This window comes from Pollicipes pollicipes, unplaced genomic scaffold, assembly GCF_011947565.3.
Source record: "Pollicipes pollicipes isolate AB1234 unplaced genomic scaffold, Ppol_2.1 Scaffold_6138;HRSCAF=7277_pilon_pilon_pilon, whole genome shotgun sequence".
Classification (NCBI taxonomy): domain Eukaryota; kingdom Metazoa; phylum Arthropoda; class Thecostraca; order Pollicipedomorpha; family Pollicipedidae; genus Pollicipes; species Pollicipes pollicipes.
In genome coordinates, this window is record NW_023596818.1 from 17844840 (window position 1) to 17867617 (window position 22778).

Genomic DNA, 22778 nt, shown 5'->3' on the forward strand with positions numbered 1-22778 from the left:
CCAAGACATTCACACGCAGTGTGATTGTTTGAATAACGAGTGAGCGCTAGAGTTTGACATAAATCTGAAAACATTATAGCTTCACAACTTACGCGAATGCGAATCACTGTAATCACATAACGGTTAGTAAACTTTATTTCGTGGCAGGCATCTGACTGTTCATTTCACCTTTGCGATCTTAAACATGGCTGCCAAGGAGAAAAATGTTTTCCGGGAGCAAATCCAACGTTTGAAAATAGCTCTGACGTCGGCAGTGCGTATGCTGCGAGACCTTTCATCGCCAAGAATGGGCATCATGGGAACGGCTGGGACATTCTAAAGAGCTTATTGATGGGTGTGGGTTGGCAGCCTGACAGCTTGATGGGAAGCCAATGATAGTGTGACTCGGGCAGAAAAGTGAAGAATATGAGGAGAATACGTAAAGACCCGTCCTCATTTACGCAAAGACCCCATCCAGGCAAAAAGAAGAAAGCTAGTACCCCCACACCATGAGTGGCCAAAAATTTTGGATTTTCTCAGACTGATCTGACAAAGCAATGAAAAGAGAAGGTTTAGGTGCCGGAAAAGAAATATCACTCAAGAACTAATAGAAAAACAGGTAGCAATACAAAAGGCTTAAGAGGCTGGTGCGCCATTTCATGTTAAAGAGAGGCTAATATGGATGAAAAGTGCTACTTACCAACAAAGAGGGCAACGGCTCGAAAATTGGTATTTTTACAAAACACATCTGACAATCTTGGAGATGTCACACAAACGTTCGTCTCTGCTCTAGGAGCAAATTTCCAAGAAATACTACGATGTTATTTGGCACCCCAACCAACATGGCAACCACTCCCAAGCCAACATCAGGGGCAAAATATAACGGTACGTGACCACCTGCCTGTCAAATTGCCGGATGACCGCACCTGGTATAAAGCGCCTTGGCGAACTGCAAGTTTCAGCCGACGCGGCCGCGAGGGTCTTAAATATACTGTTGTTATGTATAGTTGTGACTACATAGCAAAAGCAAATTGGTGGGACGGAAAAATGTCAGTAAGTTTGACCCTGTAGTTATATTCACTGAATTTTAGCATTTTTGTACGACATGGAACTCGAGAAGTGTCATTGTTTGGATGAACTCCACAGTACTCAGAAATTGTCTGTTATACCATTCGGTATGACAATTAGAATAGTTCTGAAATGCGGCGGGAGAACTTAGGCACCAGCGGAGTACACGACGTTACCAGAAGGTATTTTTGTGCCTGCAAGCAGCAGCACACTTGCATATCGGGCGCCCTGCGGTTGCAAAAGTGGTCACCAGCTGGTGGAGGCTGAGAGGTGAAGGAGTGTATCGCGCGGCCCGTTTTGCCATGCAAACACCGTGTTAAGGTCATTACATATCTATCATGGTGTGTCCCAGCTACACGTGAGGCCGGCTAGTACCGCCCCCAGTCGCGGGCTGGCAGATCAGAGCGTCTCAAGAATCGCGTTACGTCCACGTTGTGAGAAGAATTTTTGTGCCCACAAGCAGCAGCACGTTTGTACGAAAAGATTAAGGATTTAAGATTTCGGAGGAAATGTTTATTATGTGATCAATGTGCCAACAATACATAGTTGGCTGGTGGTAGGGTGCGCACTTGGATTGATCAAGGTTCGTTAACGGGACTTCCTACGGTATCGTTGCGGACCGTGCTTGTCGTCAAGTGCCTGCGGCGACGAGCGTTATACATGTAACACTGACCATACGCACACATTAGGATGACACGAGCCGTAACCCAGCCCGTGCCATCCGAACTCTGGTCACGGCGGCAGAATAATCCGAATCAAGGATGCGCAAACGATCCTCTAGCAATGCTACGGCGCTGCTAGACATGCCGTGCTGTGACAAAGGCGCAGTCCATCACTTGCGTTCGATTGTTCGCGCGGCGGCGAACATAAGGCGCCATGGTCGGCTATGAGTGCCGCGGGCGCCATGGTCGGCTAAGAGTGCCGCGGGCGCCATGGTCGGCTGTGAGTGCCGCGGGGACCATGGTTCGGCTAAGAGTGCCACGGGCACCATGGTCGGCTATGAGTGCCGCGGGCGCCATGGTCGGCTATGAGTGCCGCGGGCGCCATGGTCGGCTATGAGTGCCGCGGGCGCCATGGTCGGCTGTAAGTGCCGCTCTGCCCGCGCTGTTCGGAGCTTGACATCGCGCTGACCTGTGCGTGTCTGTTGTTGTGTGGTGATAGATGACCTCTGCCCGGGCAGATTCACCCACAGTCGGCTGGTGGAGGGCTTCAGGCCGCCTCCGGGCGCCGAGCCGGCCGGCCAGACGCCAACTCTGGAGCAGTGCCTGCGGGACGGCCGGCCCGAGTGCACCTTCCTGAACGGCCACCAGTACCCGGAGCTGGCCGTGCCCTTCTTCTGCGGACACGACAGCGAGTGCACGTGAGTCCAGCCGAATCATTGGCAATCCAACTGTTCATGTGGGCATTAGGTGCGTCCATGCATGTCCAAACGTATCCACCCATCAGCGCGCACGCCTAGAGACGCGCACACAAGCGGACATTGAACTTGCCCACGGACATGCACATCACCTTCTAGCAGGCTGAACGCCTGCAAGTGTACATGGAATGAACGGCTATGCATGCCCGCACGCCCGCGCGCACCATCAACCTACTGACACACAACTACTGACACACACCTACCAGCACGCCAGACGAGGACGGTAGTGCGAACAATTATACCATCCGTGATGTTAATATATCGTCTAGATTCTTCCGTAAAGCTACAGCAATAAGAAGTTATAAAAAACAAAACCTATTGAGTTACTCAGTATGAAGTGCCGCAAATGGACTTCGCTACGTGCATTGGATACGACCGATCTTACACACATCTATTTGATCACTTTTTCAAAAACGCAACAATGGGGGTACCCCAAGGATCCATTCGCGGCCCAATCCTTTTTTTAATGTACATAAATGACCTACCTAAATTAAACAGTAACATGACTTGTCTGTCTTATGCTGATGATACTGCGATTGTTTTCAAAAATAAAAGTATTGTCGAACTTTAAAACAATGTCAGTACGCTTTTGCTTCTAATGACTTCTTGGTTTGCTGCTAATTTTCTCTCCCTGAACGTATCAAAAACATTCACACAGCATTACACAACCCTTTCTTCGCATTTCCGACTAAATGTGCAAATTAATAATTCACCTATTGAAGAGAAAAAAGAAATTAAATACCTTGGTGTAATCATTGACAAATCTCTTAAGTTTACAAGCCACACTAATTTTGTTGCAAGCATAGTAAGTAGAAATATTGGAATAATAAGTAGGGTTAGGTACTTTATTGATAAAACAACGTCACATCTACTCTATAACACTTTGATTCTTCCTTACCTAAATTACTGCTGCTTGGTTTGGGGCATAAATTATGCTTCTCAACTAGATCGATTGGTAATTTTGCAAAAAAGGGCTGTGCGTCTTATAGAAAATGTGTATCCTCCGCAAAGCTCAGAGCCAATCTTTAAACGATACAAAATTTTGAAACTATCGGATATTGCTAAATCTCAAATGTTAATTGTGATGCACAAATTTTTAGCTTCACAGCTCCCTGCATCATTCGATTTAATTTACAATCCCTACGAATCCAATGACATGGATATGAGGCGAGCAAAACATTTAGAACAACCTTTCTCTTATCGTAATTATAGACTATTTACAGCATCCTGCCTTGGCCCTAAGCTGTGGAACGACGTAATGGTTCCGTATTTTCCAAGAATAGCTGATATCCCTGTATTGAAAACCATCGTTAAGAACATCATTCGCAAGGATTTCGTGAACACATATTAACGTAACAAACATATTTGAAGACATTGCCATCCTTGTGCCGTACATATCCAACGCGCTTCATATTTGACCTCCTTCATGTTTCATAATCAATTTCCGATATAAAGTCATGCACATATACCCAAATTAATGGCGCTGGCTCCGGGAGTTCTCACAGCAACAAGCTCTGCTTAGCTGGGTGGACTCCCTGAAATTCCAGCCCAAAACCCAGCACAAAAATGACCAGGTAATTGCCCCCTCCGACTTGTGACTGTATAACCCTTACTAACACCGGGAATTGAGTGGTTGTAGATTATTGGGCGGTTGTAGCGGGCTGTCGTTAGCTGATTTTGGCTAATGACTACTTTAAGCCTTTTCATCTATGATTTTTTCCCTCCCTCCTCACATAACACAATTCCCTCGGGTCTGCTCCACCTCCTCGCCTGTTTTTTTTTTAAGTTTGTTTCATCTTCCTAGCTGGGAGTGCCGCGACTTGATTTTATGTTTTCTGGTGTTAACGTACGGTTTACTGCGTCGCTGGGATTGAGGGAGGGGCACTCCTGGTTACCTGTTCTTGGGTAACGGCGTAGTAGAAAAAAAACTTACGTGGTCGACTTCCTTCAGCTGTCCAAAAATACGGTATGGTGCTCTGGACGCCTCGCAAGACGCCTCAGAAAGCTCTGAGAGATGCTGCACCAACCCACTGCTCTGACGAGAGGAACGGTTTGAGGCATGGCACACGATCCAAATGCCTGGTGCAATGATTCAGTGACATACCATTGCAACGGTAACCCCGAACCACACGCAATAATGCAAGCCTTCTTTAATTAGGGTCTTCAATGTGAGGGTATATGCCTATAGTCAGCATTGGTGCGAAACCGAGGTCACAAACGGCTTAACTGTGGTGTGGTGCGGCGCCATGTATGATTGCGGGACATTTAATGCTATCGCTGTCTGCTGACCTGACGGTCGACACCGCTGTCCGTTGACCAGACAGTCAACACCGCTGTCTGCTGACAAGACAGTCGACACCGCTGTCCGTTGACCAGACAGTCGACACCGATGTCTGCTGACCTGACAGTCGACGACGCTGTCTACTGACCTGACAGTTGGGGCCGCTGGCAGTGACTGATCACCACTGACCACTTTCTCTCCCGGTAGGCGGCACAACTCGCGCTGGGCGCTGGAGCGAGCCAAGCGCACAGTGGAGCGCCGCTTCGTTACAGTGGGGGTGCTGGAAGACATGAACACCACGCTGGCCGTGGCCGAAACGCTGCTGCCCAGGTTCTTCTCCGGCGCCTGGGACCGCTTCTTCATCGACCTCGTCGGCCAGATCGGTGCGTTTGTCGTCTGCTATTGAACTTAACCCGTGGGGCCGCTAGTCCAACATGAACTGCTCTCTGTACAGCGTGACAGTCGAATCTTGTGGGACGGACGAACAATATGGGACGGACAAACAATATGCGCTATCCGTTTTCATGATGGAAATATTTTTCATGACAAAGTGTTCACAAACTGTTAGGATATGCTAAACAATACGAAGAGAAAATAATTGTTTTCATGCAATTTTATGGACATTCAATAGCCAAACCACATTCATCAAATTCAAGATCAGTTTATACACGAAACGGGACTCCGTATATACACATCTCTTTCAATCCATGCCTTGAATCAACCCAAATGCTATGATAATGCCAGGCCTGACAACGGTATGCAGTTGTATCCGATGAGGGCGCTGAGTGCTGACTGCTCTACTATTATTCACATCAGTATCATGTGGAGCAAGGCATGCTCGAGGACCCTTAATAGCCATTGTCATTGGTCATTCATGATTGATCAATGATCAATTTGATCCCCTGAGATCTCAGACTAAGAGAGCTAAAGACACCAAATTTACAGGGTGTGTTGGCCTGGACTTGAACTCACTTAGGTCAAATTTTGAAGCTCCTAGTTCATGACCTCTGGGTCAAATAAGGTCAAACAAAGTCAGTTTCCGGATTAGTCTCCAAAGTGCCCCCAGAACTTCGATACCTGTCCTAAGCAAAAGATAACATGCTCATTTGAGGTCAGTGGCTTTGTTTGACCTGTCGAAGTCATGGTGACCTTCGACAATCATACAGGACTGCTTTAAGTTTTGCACTCGAATCAGCGACACAGATTGCGCTAGGTAGTATGTTCCTGAAAACACAATTTTGAACTGGGTCATTTTCGGTCAGTGACCTACTCTGACCATTGAGAAGTCTATGGAAGATGTATAATGTGGTTGCTATTATCACTAAATTTGAAATAAGCACCAGAAACTATCCCGTACAGTAAGCCTTTGAGCAAAAAACAAATGGGGTTTGACCTAGGTCTGACCTTTACAACTGACCATAGGTCAATGGAATTTGTTCATTCAATTGCTGTATTACCTGAGAAAGTATCTCAGAAAGGTGGGACTTCATCTAACAGTCCGTTATAGCATCAGATTGAGCAATCCCCTAGAAATTGCCTTCGCAGAATCCATGACCTGACTTTGACCTGCCGTAGGTCAGCGACCTTACAAGGTACATCCAAATTTATAATACCAAACGATCTGCTATTCAATTGTCTACAGCGATGTAGAATTTGGCGCGGCTACGCCGCGCCGTTCGGAAAACATTCCGGAAAAAATATTTGAGGGGTCAATTTGACCTCCACCCGACAGCGCGTTAAAAAATGTCGGCGGTAAGTGAGCTGGCATCATAGCTGCCCGTGCAAGCATGCTCTTATGATGACCAACAAATCGCAATTTCATTGACACATTTGCCTTATATATATATTCTTACATACGTCATCTCAATGCATGCGTGTTTAATGGTTTTAAATATATGCAATGCATTTCAAGACAAAAATCGCATAAAAGTTGCGTCGTTCGGAAATGAACGCAGAACTTAGGGACGAAAAAAGCTCCGCGCCGTAACCCTTCGTAAAATTGGATGTGCGTTGTGTGATGGTCATGCATACACCCACGGAATCACAAACCCTCTTTCACTTAGCAGCAAGCAGCAGCCCATGGTCACCGAGACCGGAGATCGTACCCATCCAGAGAATCTAAATGGGCCCACCGGATGCCTTCCCGTGTCGTGCGCATTCCAGCAGAGTCAATGCCTGTCGTGGGCCAGCAGGACACCTGTACGTTGTTAGAGCGATGCAGAGTAATTTTCCGTGTGTATTAACGTGATGTAATCTACCCAGAATATCTTACTGTTCCGCCGCGTCGTTACATCAAATGTCGTGCCTGTTATTTGCGTGAGGGTACGCTTGATCAGATTTCAGATATACTAGCGCCGCCGGTGTCAGCTGATACTTGTTGCGTCGCCAGGGGATTCCATGCTGATACGGCCGCGTGGCGAGCTCTCCAGCAAGGCGCGGAGCCAGCTGAGGGCTAACCTGACCACCGAGTACGAGTTCTACGAGTTCGTGCTGCGCCGAGTCGAGCAGCAGTACAACGCATTCGTGCTGGGGTCCTAGCGCTGCGGCACGTCTGCCTCCTGAGCGCACCAGGTGCCCCCACCGGAGCCGCGGCGGTGCACTGCCGGGCGCCCGGCTGCTGATCACGTCCGCGGGCGGGCTGGCTGGAGACGGCCGCTCCGCCACCGTCACCGGGCGACGAACGGACGCAGATCCAGCCGAGAGGCTTCAGATCCGGCCCAGCAGATCCGAGCGGCTGCTGGTCCGGGGCGTGTGGGTGTGTGCGTGAGAACGCCCGGTGTCAGCCTGGAGCACGGATCGACACCGGCGCCGGTCAGTGCCGAGCTACGCCGCCGGCCCCGGTGAGCACGGCCGGTCTGACGGCCGGTCTGAGCGTGCGGCTGCCGCCGTCTGCCAGCTGCGGGGCAGCTGTCTGGGCTCACACGGCGTCGGCCGGCGACCACGGCGGTCTGGGGGGACCTGCCACGGGGCAGAGCTACCGACCACGGCGGTCTGGAGGATCCTGCCACGGGGCAGAACCATTGTCGGGAGCGTCGGACGGTCCAGCAGCGCGACATGTGCGTCGCGGCTCACAGCGGCAGTCTAGTCTTTCATGTCAATATGGACGTGCTGGTTTTGGTTGGCTATGACGGACGACGCCCTCTATTGTTTATCATGTTAGAGCTGACTGCGATTTGCGTGTGCGTGTGGGTGTGTGAGGACAGTCGGTGTGATTCATATGCCAAACGTTTCGTTACTGTGATCCTACAACGACATTTGTGGCATGACTTTTGCCGTTTGTTGGCTGATGTGTATGGATAACATTTCGAGGTCTACCTGCGAGCGCCAGTGATCAGGCCCTTGATGCAACTGAAGTCTGGTGGTCAAGATGTACTTCGCCATTAATGGGTGCGAATGATGTCAGAAGGAATCAACGTTTCTGATTGGCAGAACAGATGGTGTTTGGCATCCAGCGATAAGTGCATTGTTGGTGGAAGTTTGAATATGTGCGTCAATTCACCAAGTGATGTGGCGCTGGTAGACACCTGCTTTGTCAACACAGCATGTTTGCCAGTCAAAATTTCATTCAAAAAGAGTCACTATGCTAAACGCCATATGGAGTAAATCAGAACAGCAGCATAAACATTCATTGCATTCGCGTGGATATTGCATCATATTTGTACACCGTCCTCCACAATAAATAATTTCAAGGTCTTATGACACTTATCGCACAAGCGACTCAACTGATTAGTGCATTGCAATCATGACAAACAAGGCATGATTGTAAAAGCAAAGGGAATGAAGGTCGTTACATTCAGGGTGGTATGCAAACAGTCCAATGACATTTTCCCCGCAAGAGCGGCTACTTCAAATCAAATTTCTGAGCTTTTCAGAAGGGTTTTCAGAAAACTGGTAATACCAACCAAATCAGACGCGGCTGATGCAACTATGAATGAAAGGCACAAACAAGATGACATGTTCCCTTTAACCGCATTATTTCTGGCGCTTTCTACCGGACGGGAGGAGGGGAGAGGGGGAGGGAAGCCAAGTACGCGTTGAGCCGTTTTAAAACAACATCACGAAAGAAAGGACAATGAAGTCTTTAACACATAGACAAATCCAGTGAAGACCGACATGCTATGTGTGGTGCATGATCTCCATTGGTATTCATGGAGACCTACCTTCCAGGCCACATCAGAAAACGTCTAAAGGTGGTTCATTCAGTACTGCACGGGATTTCTCTAGCCGTTGCGCCCAAACCACCCAATACAGCGCTATACAAAAACACCATGAACTTTCTCCTTACTTTACACATGACATGGTACAATCGACGGACGGCGTCAGGTCAGCCTGCGACTTCTTAGAGTGGTTCAAAAAGGATAATATTTGAAGGCGAGGGTCAATCAGCTACTTAATGAATTGTTCGGTCGAAAGTGATGCATTTCGATTGAAATTAAGCAAAAACAGTCCTTTGGATCCCATTCAACGCAATGCTGACCGTCCTGCACCTTTCGGTCAAAAGAGTGATACGAGAGACCGAGGTCACCGACCTTACTTGATCCCGGGCCTCGACCGTCAGTCACTTGATTCACAGAGACTCAGGGACCTCACTTGACTCTAGCTACTCACCGGTAGTAATGTTCCGTGTACTTGCCGTCATGTCTCCGACCTCAGCCCTGCCGTTCGCTACAGCCATATGAGCCGACATGACCTGAGACCACCTTGGCGTGTCAAAGTCAGTTTTGTACAGTTCGTGGTTTTGACACACCAGCAGAGCTACATGAAAGCTGTACTTGAATTTCTTCATATGAGGTCACACGAGGTCACTGACCTAGCTTGACCTCTGTGTGGTCAGACGCCAACAGACCATCTAATAAACCTGTCACAGCCTCTCCATTGAAGCCTTTTACAAATCGATGATGACTTACCAATTTCGTTCAGTACGTACTCGGAACAGCGAAATAAACAGCTAATACCTCGTGCAAACGTTCGAGAGGAACATCACATCTCCATTACCTGACCCGACACAAGGTCACATCTCCATTACCTGACCCGACACAAAGTCGCAATCGGTCTCAAGCAGTGAGACATGTTTGCCCGCATGTGTAGGGAAGCACTGCGGTGTCGAGCGCAGTCACTGGCTTCATCGGAGAAACTTGAGAGGTCGATTTGGACCGCTCCGATAGCGCGGCGGCTCATAAATCATGATTGGCTGCTCCGTTTGACGCAAGTGCTCCGTGCAAATGTAAGCATAGCAGTTTTTAGTTTAATGAACACCGTGCAGGCGTAGCATATTATCCACCGGATTGCGAGAACCATTGCACCCCAAATGCCTATTATTGTAAGGTGGGCAGCTAAATACTGCCCACCGTCTATCTGGATAAGTGCAAGAGCAACAAAAACGAAATAGGGTTTGATACCTGGGTACCTGAGGAGCATAAAGCATCCATCCGATGTCTACTCAACTGTTCGCGCGATTCCACGCGCCGCTTGTGGGCGGGAATTGTCTCAGAGCCCTCTGCCTCTATCAGCTCCTTCCCTGGCGGGAGCCGTCTCGTAATCCTCTGTCTCCATCAGCACCTTCCCTGGGGGGGGGGGGGGGGGGGGGGAGGGGCCGTCTCCTAGTCCTCTGTTAACATCAGCACCTTCCCTGGCACTTGCAATGGTTTGCTACCCAAGCTAACAGAAGTGCACTGACCGCAAACCACATGCACGATATTATGGCAGATTGCAGCAGCCATGATATTCGACCGCAGCGCCACCTAGGACGGCACGTCGATACCCTGCCTGCACCGGCGCGTGGTCACGGAATCTGCGGCGGCGCTGCAAGTTACATTGGTTCCTGATGATCTACACATCATGGGAATTATCAGCTCTGAATCCACCCAGGGCGACGCTTCGGCAAAATAATTCAACCGGCAAAGTATATGTCCGGCTGGTTCTGATAAGCCAATGCTACTGAGAGCGTGGGACAACGCTGCACGAAGTATGAGAGATTCATGAGTGTTAAACGGCTTACCAATCTTAACTCCGAGATCCACTTCATTTCGCTGAGACACGCTTTAATGTAACGTCGTTAGTGCCAACGCATCCGGCGACAAATGCGTCGCCACTTTGCGCAGCGAAGTAAAAGAGAAGCGCTTGTCCAACAGCGTCTGTCCGTCTGTTCCCATGTCTTTGGTCAGCCGCACAACACAAACAACTGCACGGATTCCCGCGGCATTTGCGCTTACAACTGGTTTAGCATTCATGACGATCCGTAACATATATTCACGGCCTTCTGATGTCGGTGTCGGTCACATCCCGTGCAAATGGAGAATGTTTCCGCACTTAACAGAGAGATACTTTCTTTATAGTAGGCGGAAACCAGATTCACAACCACCAAACCATCAAAAGCATTTGTTTTGTTGGGAGAATTTGGCAGCTAAATGGAAGAAAGCTTAGAAGAAAATCACATCAGCTTCAAGAAATTCTTCGACGCTGCAAGACCAATAGACACAAAGTGGAGAATCGACCGTTGGGTGAGTAGTCTCCGTGACGACAGCTCATGGCCAAGCAAAAGAACGCATTTGACATGAGCTAACAACAGCCCGGTGATTTGTTTTGCTCTTTGTTTGGAGGCTAGCATGACGTCATCTTACATCTTTTCGCATGAACAAAGACCACGCGCATCTTAAAAGGAATGTTTCACGTTTAAATATATTGAAACAAGCATCAACAGGCCCACTTATGACTTTCGGTATGTTTTTTCAGCAGAAAAGACTGCTCTACACAGCACAATTCTCTGTTTAGTAAATATGCTCCTCAATGCGTCATGATTGATTAAATGATCGTACCTTGTACAACATTGAATGAGATCCAATTGACGGTCATGGTATCTTGAAGTCGCTTCCGCGAGCGCCAGCTAACAGCGTCTCGTCAATCATATTTTTATTGGCCTTGACCTCCACATGGCTTACGGAAAGACAAGATTCGAATGGCGTTATTATGACGTCCTGAATGCCATGGTGTCTTTGAAAACTCTCCCCGATATTCTTTTCCCAATTTTCGCGGGCGCGTAGCTCAGAAATTAGAGTAGCGTAGTTCTTAAGAAGGGCATAGTTGTGAACAGCAGCAAAAGGTCTTCAAGATGGCTATTTAGTTAAAACCCCCATGTAAATGTGGAACATTACCTTCAAAACAATTTTTAGACGTTGGTTCCTGGCTTTAGTTGCTTAAGTCTTTCCCTTTAAGCCTTGAATATGACGGTCTTGAATATGAATATGACGCCTAAAACGTTATCACTGCCGTGCAGCTGATCATCTTCGTTCTTGTTGCATGGAAAACATGTTGCAATTCCAAGCAACGATAAATATAGCAACTTCATAAGGAGAAACAAGAATTAACCGGACGCAGGCACTGAAAGCCAATAGATCTAAATTTAGGTTAGCTTATCTCAGTCGTTCTTAGGCTACCTTAAGTCTAGATCTCTTTTACTGGCAATGATTGACCTTCAAGATGCCATGATATACTGCATAACAAACTTATCGAGCAAACGTTGGCTATGTTGCTAAAAATGTACTTTTTGTGCATGATGAAAACAATCAGAACCTGCTTGATAACATTATTCAATTAGTACATCCTAGTTCTGGCATCTTGAAATTCGACCATTCACGACTTTGAGAGTAAGAACCCCATTAGAGGCAATGATCTCGCCGCTGCCGCTATACTGAACGCTGCTGTTCTAGATGACGCTGCCATGCAGTTATAGGTGACGCTTCCGTCGCAGAACATGTCTAATGCTGGCGCTAGTGATGCACATCGCCGCGCCAGAATGGAGAGGAGTCAGAGAGAAATCCCTAGAAGCGGGTGGAGGTCAGAACTGATCAGAAAACGCATTGGTGTTGGTGTATCGTGCATGTAGAAGGATTTGATTCCGCTTTACATGTGTTTTGAAGCATACAGAAGCGACGCGGGTGTGCATTCAAAGATCTCGAAATGATCAGGGGCACAAAATCAATCACACGGAATTGTCTGCCTCTTATAGTTATAGTTATGCCTCTTATAGTTATAGTTGCTTATAGTTATAAACGTACGTGGCACATGACACCCATGCCACAATCGAGTCAGAGTTGTGCGCCTCGTTCAGTTGGTCGGAGTGTGACGTTCCTTTATGTAATGAGCGACTTCAAACCCATTATGACTTAACTGCGTCCGGTATTACCGCTATTCATGAGAAACAATAGTGGAAGATGGCAGATACTTCCATAGTCCCCAAAACGTTTGTGAGCCGCTGTATACAAACCAAGGTGGGATATTTATTTTACCCACACTGCCTGAGGGCGGCGCATGCTTCCCCTTGATCCTCCCTGTTTTTCCTAACGCCAAGCTGACAAACGCAAAGCAGATATATGGATGGAAGCGTTCGGGACGTTGCGGGGCTCACGATCCCCGTCACACCAACGCAGGCGCTTAGTCAGAGCCTGAACAAGAAGGGGGGGGGGGCAGGATTGACAAAGAGCCCGGTGATAGAAAAAGATTCCTGGTAAAAAAATCGTTGGATTTTAATTACTTGCCAGTAAGGCCATCTTTTTTATATTTTTGATTTCTACCTTCTTTAACTGGAAAGGAAGCCAAAGGCTACAATGAGATCAATACTGCCTATGTTGAGTCAATGAACTGGAAAAATCATGGGCAAAACGACTGCATGGAGCAAATCGCCGACGCTCTTTATTTTACAATGGACCAGTGGACTCTTTAAACCAATAGGCCTCAAAAGCTTTTGCCGAATTTCATCTGAGTCGTACAGAGATATCAAGGACCTCGGGAATTTAGATTGAAGATCAGAATGAGTCAACAGTTGGTGTTAACCTGGCCAGACCATGTTCGGCTGAGAATGCTGAACATTTAGTCAGTATCGATCAGTAATTCAACTTATTCAACGTAGTTTTGAGCATGCGCGCTCGCACACCTCAGGAACAAAACGCAAGGCGTTGCGGTCTTTATAGACTGCACAGATACTTTTTCAACACTAATTAAACCACTTATTTCTTTCTGAGAAAGGGCCTCTTGAAAAGAACACTACGGGACACATTATTGTTTCCGGTCAAGGGCTGAAGGGCCATTCTGTTCCACCGTGGTGTGTCTTCCGGCTGTCATTCTGGCGGCGCGGGGCGGGATCCCATGGCATATCCGGAGGTCGTTAGGAGGACACATCATACCACATTTGTCTGCTCCCTGAATGGGAAGACCTTCTAACCCCGGATCGACGCAGGAACTACCATTGACGCGCTAGCATCGCTGACCGTCGTAGGTAGTTCAATAATTGGCAAATAGACCCAATTCGGATTAATGGGCCCATGCTGAAATTGGGTCGGAGGGCCCACCGTTCGGTACTGAGTGCCCTGACTGGCATCGTGCTCTTTCATTGCCTCAATGTGAGCACTCATCGTAAGTTCTCATATTTCCGTTTATTTTCAGAGGGCCCCGACCATGGCAGAAGGCCCTCTGTCCTTTGGGATTCCTTCCCCGTCCCCGGTCAGGAAGTCTTCCCCTGGCCGACTCGAGGCCCCTTGGTGACACAGAATACCGTGCTAGACACTGTGCGTCACTGAACGATACAAGAGCCCTGAACAAAGTAAATCGCGGGCCCGGTCTTGTCTCTGCTTGGGAAATGAACCTCCAGAGCTCAGACCAACACGGAACCGGCTGTCCTTTGGACGTGATCTCTGACCGAAACAGAGCAACGCTCTGTTTCAGGATGTCCCAGTCGGTACAAGAGGTTATCTCACTGATATTCGAGATCACGGCGCTATAGACGCGTGTGCTTAATATAACCTATAGCCAGCCCTTCGGATCCTGTAGCCTTCCAATATGACCCTTGATCTTTGGTTTCGAGAGACCCTTCGGCCCTTACCTTAAAGAAGAGACCTTAAACTCCGACTCCGACTCGGGGCCACTTGCCGCCACAGCACCCCTGTTGCGCACTGTGGTCACTGACCTACACGGAAGCCCCCCATCGTGACAGAGGCCTCGGACATTGCAAATCGTGGGCCCGGGCCCCGCTCCTGCTTGGGAAATGGTCTTAAGGGCTCGGGCGGACGTGGAGCCGGCAATTCGGCGTTGGTGGTATCTGGCCGACTTAGACATCCGCATTGTCTCAGGGACTCCTCAAACGGTACAAGAGGACCTCTGACTGATATTTTAGGTGATGACCCTACGGGCCGTGATTTTTTTATGTGGCCTACAACCAGTCCTTTCAGCCCCTATGCCCTTTAACAGGGTCTTTTCTCGTCGGTTTCGGTGGGCCGCCCGGGCCCCTCTTTGGGTCTCATCGAGTGCTTCCTTTGGTCGGCTCGCCGCTCCTTGCAATCACAGGACCACCTGCTAGGCGCTATGGCTCCTGACAGATACAGTGTACTGGCTCCTGACAGATACATGGGTCCTGACCAGTGTACTGGCTCCTGACAGATACATGGGTCCTGACCAGTGTACTGGTTCCGGCTATGCAGCTGGTAAGCGGGCCCTCAGACCCATATCGACACAGAGCCGACTGTGCGGTACTGGTGGTACCTGGCCGAGATTTAGGCCCATGTCAACTCAGGGGTCCCGGACCGGCACAAAGGGCCCCTCCCTGCAGGCTGGAGCCCTTGAATAAGACTCCGACCAGCTCTCCGTGCCCTTAGAGCCTCCAATCGGGCCGTTGCTCGTCTGAATCGGTGGGCCCTCTTGGCTCTCTGGACCCCCTCGAACGCTGCCTCTGGTCGACTCGGGGCCCCTTGCCAAGACACGTTGTTAGACCGTTAGACGCTGTGGGGCGCTGACAGACGCTGCGGCCCTGACCAACGTAAATCGCTGACTCTGGCTTTGATCCCGCCTGGGAAATGGGCCCTCAGGCCCCTGCCGCCACGGAGACGACTGCGCGTTACTGGTAGTGTCTGACCAGCGTGAAGGCCCTTATCGACTCTGGGGGTCCTGATCAGCGCGCAGGGCCCTCTGGCTGGCATTGGAATGTCCGGCCCTGCCGGTCGCAGACCCTGAAGGCAGCCTCCGACCGGCCTTTTGGGTCCTTCGGGTCCTTGCTTGTTGACACGTTTGCAGGTCAAACAAAGGGCAGTAAAACCTGAAAATTTGCACGGCATGCAGGTGCGCGCGCGAATTGTGCATATGCGTGCTGACGACTCAGCGCGACGGTTGATGAGCATGTTACGCTGAGGGACAGGTCCATTTTTAAGCCCATTGTGCTACTATTGATAGTGTACGTGGATGAATCAAGTTGAGCGGTAATCAAGACGTCGGAAAGGTATTCACTTTGTTGAGCGGACAACGATGAATCTTGGAATTCTTATTTGGAGCATGACGCCGATTTTGGTGAACTGCCCCAGTGCACGAAGTGGGTGTATGATAGCAGATTGAGGACGATCATGAGTTATATGTGCATACACCTATTCAGAGATACTTGACGGTATTGGAGGTGTCGTAACAGTGAGCCCCCCCCCCCCCCCATTGTGAAATCCTGTGTGTTCCGCTGCACATAGAAATGTCTTCAAGAGCCAACGCAAGTAATTCAATGGTCAGAAAACTGTTGCCAACAAAGCCTTAAATAGAAGGATTTGTCAATATAGCTGTAACATGTGAAAATTTTGTCCCACAAGAAGGCGTACTGCTTGGGATGCTTGGAAGCAAACCGCACATTTGAAACCATCACAAAAAATCGCCATGGCCTGACTACGTTGCCTTATGACACCGATGTATAGGTGTGCTAAGGAAATTTAGTTGTATCTGTATGTTCAAAATTACCTAAACTGCAGCAAGCTGTACCTGTTTAATGACGAAAGGCAGGTCGTCATCGTCGTCATCGGGGCTGTACGATGCACTTAGCTGCTGAGGCTATGTGGCGTCGCCTTCCTCTCTTCCCGGCAGGAAGGGAAGACAACGCGGGGAACCGAATCCCATTCCTCTGGCTTCCCAGACGCGCAGTGGTTAACGCAGACGCGTTGTCTACCGCGCTATCGGCACCCAGAAAAGTCCAGCTGGCAAAGGCAAGTCATGACTGGCTTTTGTATGATGGTTTCAACAGACCGTGATGCGCTGCGCAAAAAAGGGATCGTTTGACAGTGCACCACGCGATAATGGAGGCGAGCGCGCACAGGCGTTGGAAGCAAAGGATGGGGACATATGGATATCTGCCCACTGTCTCCCCTGTTCCTGGAAAACTGAAAAAGTGCCGAGTGCGTGCCTTAAGAGTGGTCAGCGGCATCTCAGATCCACAGAATGTCAGTGAATTGCACTAAAATGACTTCCTTACAATGTGCATATGCGTGTTAGTCGTTTCGTAAAATGTATTTTGAATACATTCTCATTCCCATACCTTGCTCACAGACTCGAAAAGTACAAACATGAAACGGACACCAGATGCAAGTCAGTATTGACAACGTTTTCCTCGAAATGCATGTGCTGAAAGGGCATACATTACTCATACTTTGACCAATCAAAGTACAAAAATATCGTAGGTGACGAAATACACTAGCTTTGTACAGATGAAGACTACATAATTCTAAGGGCAAAATATTTGTGTTTAGCATGAGCTCCAGTTAACGTATGTGGATTGATTCACACATTTTGTGGTGGTGGAAGTCTTTGTTTGTTGTGTGTGCTAAACCTGAGTAACCAAGGGCTCTAACCACTCCCAACGTCACAACTTTAACGTGCAGAAATAAAAGTATCACCAATGGGAGTCCCAGGAGTTGTTTTGTGTCTAGAACGTACTCATTAAAGCATAGCCAAATGGAATGACACCTTAATCAAATATACCACTGGTGTTATGACGCTGCGTGGAGAGCTCCGAGGAACAAATCACGTTTACCTGCAGAACTGGTTAAAGCATTCGTCGTCACCGGAGACAATTTGACCCAGCTCCACCAGATTCCAGGGTAACAGGCAGATCACACTTGCGAACAGTCACTTGTCTTGTCACTTGTCACTGGCGTGACGTCACGATTGCCATCTGCGGTACTGTACAATTTGTGTTGACCAGCCAGTGGTATTCGGAGTCTTTATCCTTTCTTGCTTGCGGTTGTAGCTGTTCATAACATTGAGCCATCCAGGAAATAATTCAGCAGAACTGTTGCACGCCCGATGGTCCGCTGTTTCAAAAGCGTCTCAGCACTCCTTTCCCGTTTTCGTTTTTAGTTAAGAAAACCTCAGAACATTTAGGCACATGCACAGGCCCGGTCATGTGCGAATGTCAGTAAAACCAGGTTATCACTGGGGCGGCTTTAATGGTTTAGTGGGGTCGGGTGGGGGTGGATAAATTTGGCAGCTTTTAGTGGGGATTGCCCTCCCAGTTTGGTAGCCTCTGGTAAGCCGGTTATGTAGATAAAGCCGAAGCATAAGCGACTGAAGATCGCCATTGGAAGCGCATGCCAGTGAACATTGTCACCGTATTACAATATCTCTTTCTGCGACTTTGGCAGGTGAGGGTGCAGCGATGTTTAACGCTGGCAAAGTTTACAAATAACACTGACGTGGGCTTGGCAATGACTGGCAGTCCAAGTCACCGAAATGTGGGCCTGGCAATGACTGGCAGTCCGTGTCACCGAAATGAAAATATCCGGCTTCTGCTGATCGTGGACAAAACATTGCAGAAAACGTGGAAACTTAGGCGGAAATCACTCGCGATTAATTATGCGGTGGCGCTATGCAGTTATAATGACTCAATTTGTCTCAGTTCAGACCACAGGCTTTGCTAAGCCGGTTTTTAAAGAACAGACATTGAACGCTGCACGGGCGGTTACTTACGCAGCTGTGGGTGGACCAGTGGTGAAATCACGTGTGGTTCGTAGATGTTACGGCCGTCTTCAGCGTGCAGTTCAGCTGAGCATGAGCTGGTCCGCCGTCTTCACACGATGCTGCGTGGCTGGATGCAAGCCTTGACCCCCACTGGCCAATACGACTGTTGCTCCTTCTCCCCGTCTGGAGCAGTTGGTCTCGACTCGCTTCGACTCCGAGTCGCCGAGATCTGGGCATTTGCCCAATTAGGTGTATTGCTCACCGCTATATGTCTTGACTGGGATAGCCTGCAAATGGCGACAGCGTTCGCACTCAAGCTCGAATGACGTCGGAGGGCAGGGCGGGCCGTATGGAATATTACGTTATGTTGAGCTTTAGCTGCAAAGTTATGCCGTCGACCACGCATTTCTCGATCGTATGGTGGGGGTCATGGCTCAGGCAACAAGCGCTGCCTAGCGAAGCGCTGATCGCAGAAATCCATCAGATGAAAAGATTCGGAATCAATCTGCGTGGTTTGCGTGCTTTCGTTATTTTTCCTAGCGTTATTTCAGCCAGTTTGCTGAATACTTGTTTCCGTTATTTGAAAACTTTATGTCTTCCATGTGGATTGAATGCGAAAGGCTATATTTGCTCCAAAGGTAATCCCGCAGAAAATCCACACCGGGACAAATCGCTTGGCAGCAATTGCCTTCAGATTTAGACTACACAACTTTTCTAGAATTCGTTTTCATCGCTGCTTCGTGAATGTGTGGCCTGTAGCTGCAGTTACAAGCTCGTAGTAGACGAAACGACCGGGTAGGACCGCACCGGTCCGCTCAAGGTCATAACTTTGTCAAAGGTCAAGAAAGATCTGCTCGGTCTACGGCCTCGCCTGTAATAAAGCTGTCATCATTGCATGTAAGAAGCACACTAAATATTTCGGATTCAATGGAATTTTGAACTGGACTATTGACACTGAGCGGGGATGTCTTCCGACGAACAGAGTGCTTTTCAAGAGGTGGCATTTCAACTTCAGCCAAAAACAACAAACTTAAAGTGAGATACCACTGAAACACGGCTGAAGGGCTGGCACAGTCGGGTGTCTAGAACACGGTACAAGTGTTGGAGCGTGTTCCCGTCACCCCTGAGTAGCACTGATTCAGTTTACAAGAGCCGTGAGTTGGCGGAACGTGCAACGCGCCGCCACCACTGGAGCACACTGCCTCTGGCCGACGTGATGTCGAACTAGAGGGGCCGCAGGGAGAGTACAGGAAAAGCTTAATGGGAGTGTTAAGCATTTATGTGGGGCCTTGAACTGAAATAGCCATGTTGGAGATATTTCGGCACTGCTCACAACTCGTTTCTTAAGACCTAAGCAGCTCATAAGACCTAAGGCCTAAGAGAATTGTACTGTGTAGAGCAGCCCTGCCACTTAAAAAGTATATAAATAGTTATAAGTGAGCTTGTTTCGTCATGTCTGATGCCTGGTTCAATATCTTCCAAAGTGAAACATTCTCTTTAACGTGCAAACAGAGTCAATTATTATGTCCCAAAGATATGTATTATGTTGCGCATCTGACCCTGCGGCGGCCTGTAGATGCTGCCGTCTTATAGTGAAATAGCGTATATGTATGCGATGCGGTTTAATTTTGTTTTCCTGCTCGTTCTGGGGCCGGAACGCTATGCGCGCCTGTGTCGGGGGGGGGGGGGGGGGGGAGGCGGCTTGGCTGAGACGTGACCATGCGCGACTGCGTACCCGGCACGATGTTGGGTATGGTATAATGTAGCTGTCAACCATGGACCCAGCCAATACCTGAGTCGACCAGGTCTGAGTCTTCACGGCTATCTGCCGCCATAGAGAACATTGACGACATTTATGTCGTATATCGTCAGGGCAAGAGCACCATCAAGGAAGTAAACGGGAACAGATTGGATGACTGTGTGAGTGCGCGTGCACGCGTGCGTGCGTGTGTGTGTGTGTGTGTGTGTGTGTGTGGTGTGTGTGTGTGTGGTGTGTGTGTGTGTGTGTATGTGTGTGTGGTGTGTGTGTGTGTGTGTGTGTGTGTGTGTGTGTGTGTGTGTGTGTGTGTGTGTGTGTGTGTGTGTGTGTGTGTGTGTGTGTGTGTGTGTGTGTGTGTGTGTGTGTGTGTGTGTGTGTGTGTGTGTGTGTGTGTGTGTGTGTGTGTGTGTGTGTGTGTGTGTGTGTGTGTGTGGTGTGTGTGTGTGTGTGTGTGTGTGTGTGGTGTGTGTGTGGTGTGTGTGTGTGTGTGTGTGTGTGTGTGTGTGTGTGTGTGTGTGTGTGTGTGTGTGTTTGTATGCGTGGGCGTGGGCATGTGCATGCGTGCTCGGTGTGAAATTCTGCTGCTCTTTAGTTATTATTTCGTCCTCTAGCCCTCTTAGATATGACTCATTTCTAGCCTAATTCATTGATATTGAAAATCTTGACTCGTCAGTTGTTGATTTGGAGATTGTTGGTACCATACGACTTTGGAGCCAACCCGCGCCGCTGCAATTTGAACTTTCAAACCGTTGTGTCCTCTGATTTGTAAGTATTTGGTGCTTATGCATGCTCCACGAAGCAAATTTACATTTAAACACCTTGACACCTAACCGCATGTCTTTGGTGCTCTTCGCTAAACATCCACCACTGCCGGCTGTGTCCTGAATCCTCGCCGTCACTAGCTATTGCTCAACAGATGCACCCATTCTAACTCGTGTAATGAACCCGACCGTGGACCTTGTTCGCTAAAGCGGAAATGCGGCAGTGACAGGCATAATCGTCACGGACTGTTGAACGTGTTCGGAGCTGGCGGATGACGCTGCGAGTCGGCGGCTTCTAGTGCTCATCCCCGACAAGCCGTGACAGCTGAAAAACCGACCCAGCGCGCAGATGAGGGGGCCTGAAGGGTGCGCGCCCGGCTGGGCCCGCTGGGCTGCGCGTGGGCAAATGAGCATGGGGTTTGTAGCTGTGTGCAACGAATCAGCAGCCGTTTACGTAAGAGTTTAATGCTACCTTTTATGTATGACGGGCAACGACCGGCCACAATTTCACCACCGATGTATGCTGTCTTACCCGCGAAATCATACCAGTGCGACAATCGCTCCGCTCATCAAGGTACGCAACACACACGCGCATGCGCTTAGTCGCGTATGCCACTCAGCCGTAGCAGCGTTTTAGAGGAAGGATGGCGACGAATCGAATACTTTGCGTAAGGCTCTATGGGTTCATTTGAGGCATTACTTTAGACGTGACTGCTGATGTACTTGCATCTTCCAAAACACACCGTCCTCATCTTTGAAAATATGCCGGTTGAACGTTAAATATAACGCTTTAGTGTAAATCGCTACCTTAATATTTTATGTGTTGTTTGGAACCGGTTCATCTCTCCGACTTCTTGAGCTAGTGCATTGTAGAAGGCATCTGCCTAGTGCCGAGGCTGCTTTCTGCCAGATTCTAGATGTTCTGGGCTATCCTCAATTCTAATGCTGCTAAACACCATGTACGTGACCTCTTAATACCAAGCGCACGTTACGGGAACTATAGCATCCTACTGGTAGGGCTCGAGAAACATTAGCCAACGATTTTCCGTAATATTTTTACCTTCTGAACGTAATGAAGTGCGTTCTTTTCTAAAGGGAGCGTAGTATAGTCGATGGGACTGGCACAACCGCTCCCGTAACTGCTCAGCAAGCACCACCGAGGCCACTACTCGTGCAGAAGTACAGAAATAACTGTACCATTTGGCTCACCTCATATGCACTGCTTTCAAGCCACGTCTAATTGTTGCGCGCACGTAATCACTTCCTGTAAGCAATCGATCTGATGGTATCCTTCTCTACATAGTTACGCCATTTGCACCTGTATGTAGCGGCCTTGTTGGCACAGCGTTCCTTGTTGTTCTGCGGGGGAGGTAGGGTCTACAAAACCGGCATATGATGCAGACACGCAAGTTCTCCGAAACGGATTCCGTGCAGTAAGGCGAGTCATGAAGAGGCAACATCGAGACCTGACCTGAGGTCAAACACCTCGAAAGCGCGAAAGGAAAATTGGCACGCAAATGCAGACAACTCAGATCTCAGAGCCCACTGCACCGATCGCTGTGATATCTTCACCAATGGAGGCCCCACACCTGATTTCCTGCCGCAGTTCTAAATTTGGTGACCCTAGGTCAGCTCAAAAGCCGTCAAATTTCATCAAGTCTAGAACTCTTGCTGGCAGACATCTTATGGCTCAGATTCTACCACGCCGATAGCTGCCAAACCTTACCATCCAGTGCGCCATTTACCCTAACGCTCTGCTGAACC

The 22778-nt window shown here is 48.9% G+C and overlaps 1 protein-coding gene across 1 annotated transcript; it reads left to right on the forward strand.

Moving 5' to 3' along the window:
• The first annotated feature begins 1923 nt into the window (after window positions 1-1923).
• Window positions 1924-8535, forward strand: LOC119105392 (heparan sulfate 2-O-sulfotransferase pipe-like). The gene is made up of 4 exons (XM_037228859.1): window positions 1924-1937; window positions 2228-2407; window positions 4953-5128; window positions 7135-8535. The coding sequence occupies exons 1-4, from the start codon at window positions 1924-1926 to the stop codon at window positions 7281-7283; spliced, it is 519 nt and encodes a 172-aa protein (XP_037084754.1). The 3' UTR covers window positions 7284-8535.
• Window positions 8536-22778: the final 14243 nt, after the last annotated feature.

What these genes read in the sequence shown, in the direction of transcription:
- LOC119105392 (XM_037228859.1), top strand. An exon ending in GGACACGACAGCGAGTGCAC is followed by an intron (nt 2,408 to 4,952) that starts GTGAGTCCAGCC and finishes CTCTCCCGGTAG; the next exon opens with GCGGCACAACTCGCGCTGGG. An exon ending in CGACCTCGTCGGCCAGATCG is followed by an intron (nt 5,129 to 7,134) that starts GTGCGTTTGTCG and finishes TTGCGTCGCCAG; the next exon opens with GGGATTCCATGCTGATACGG.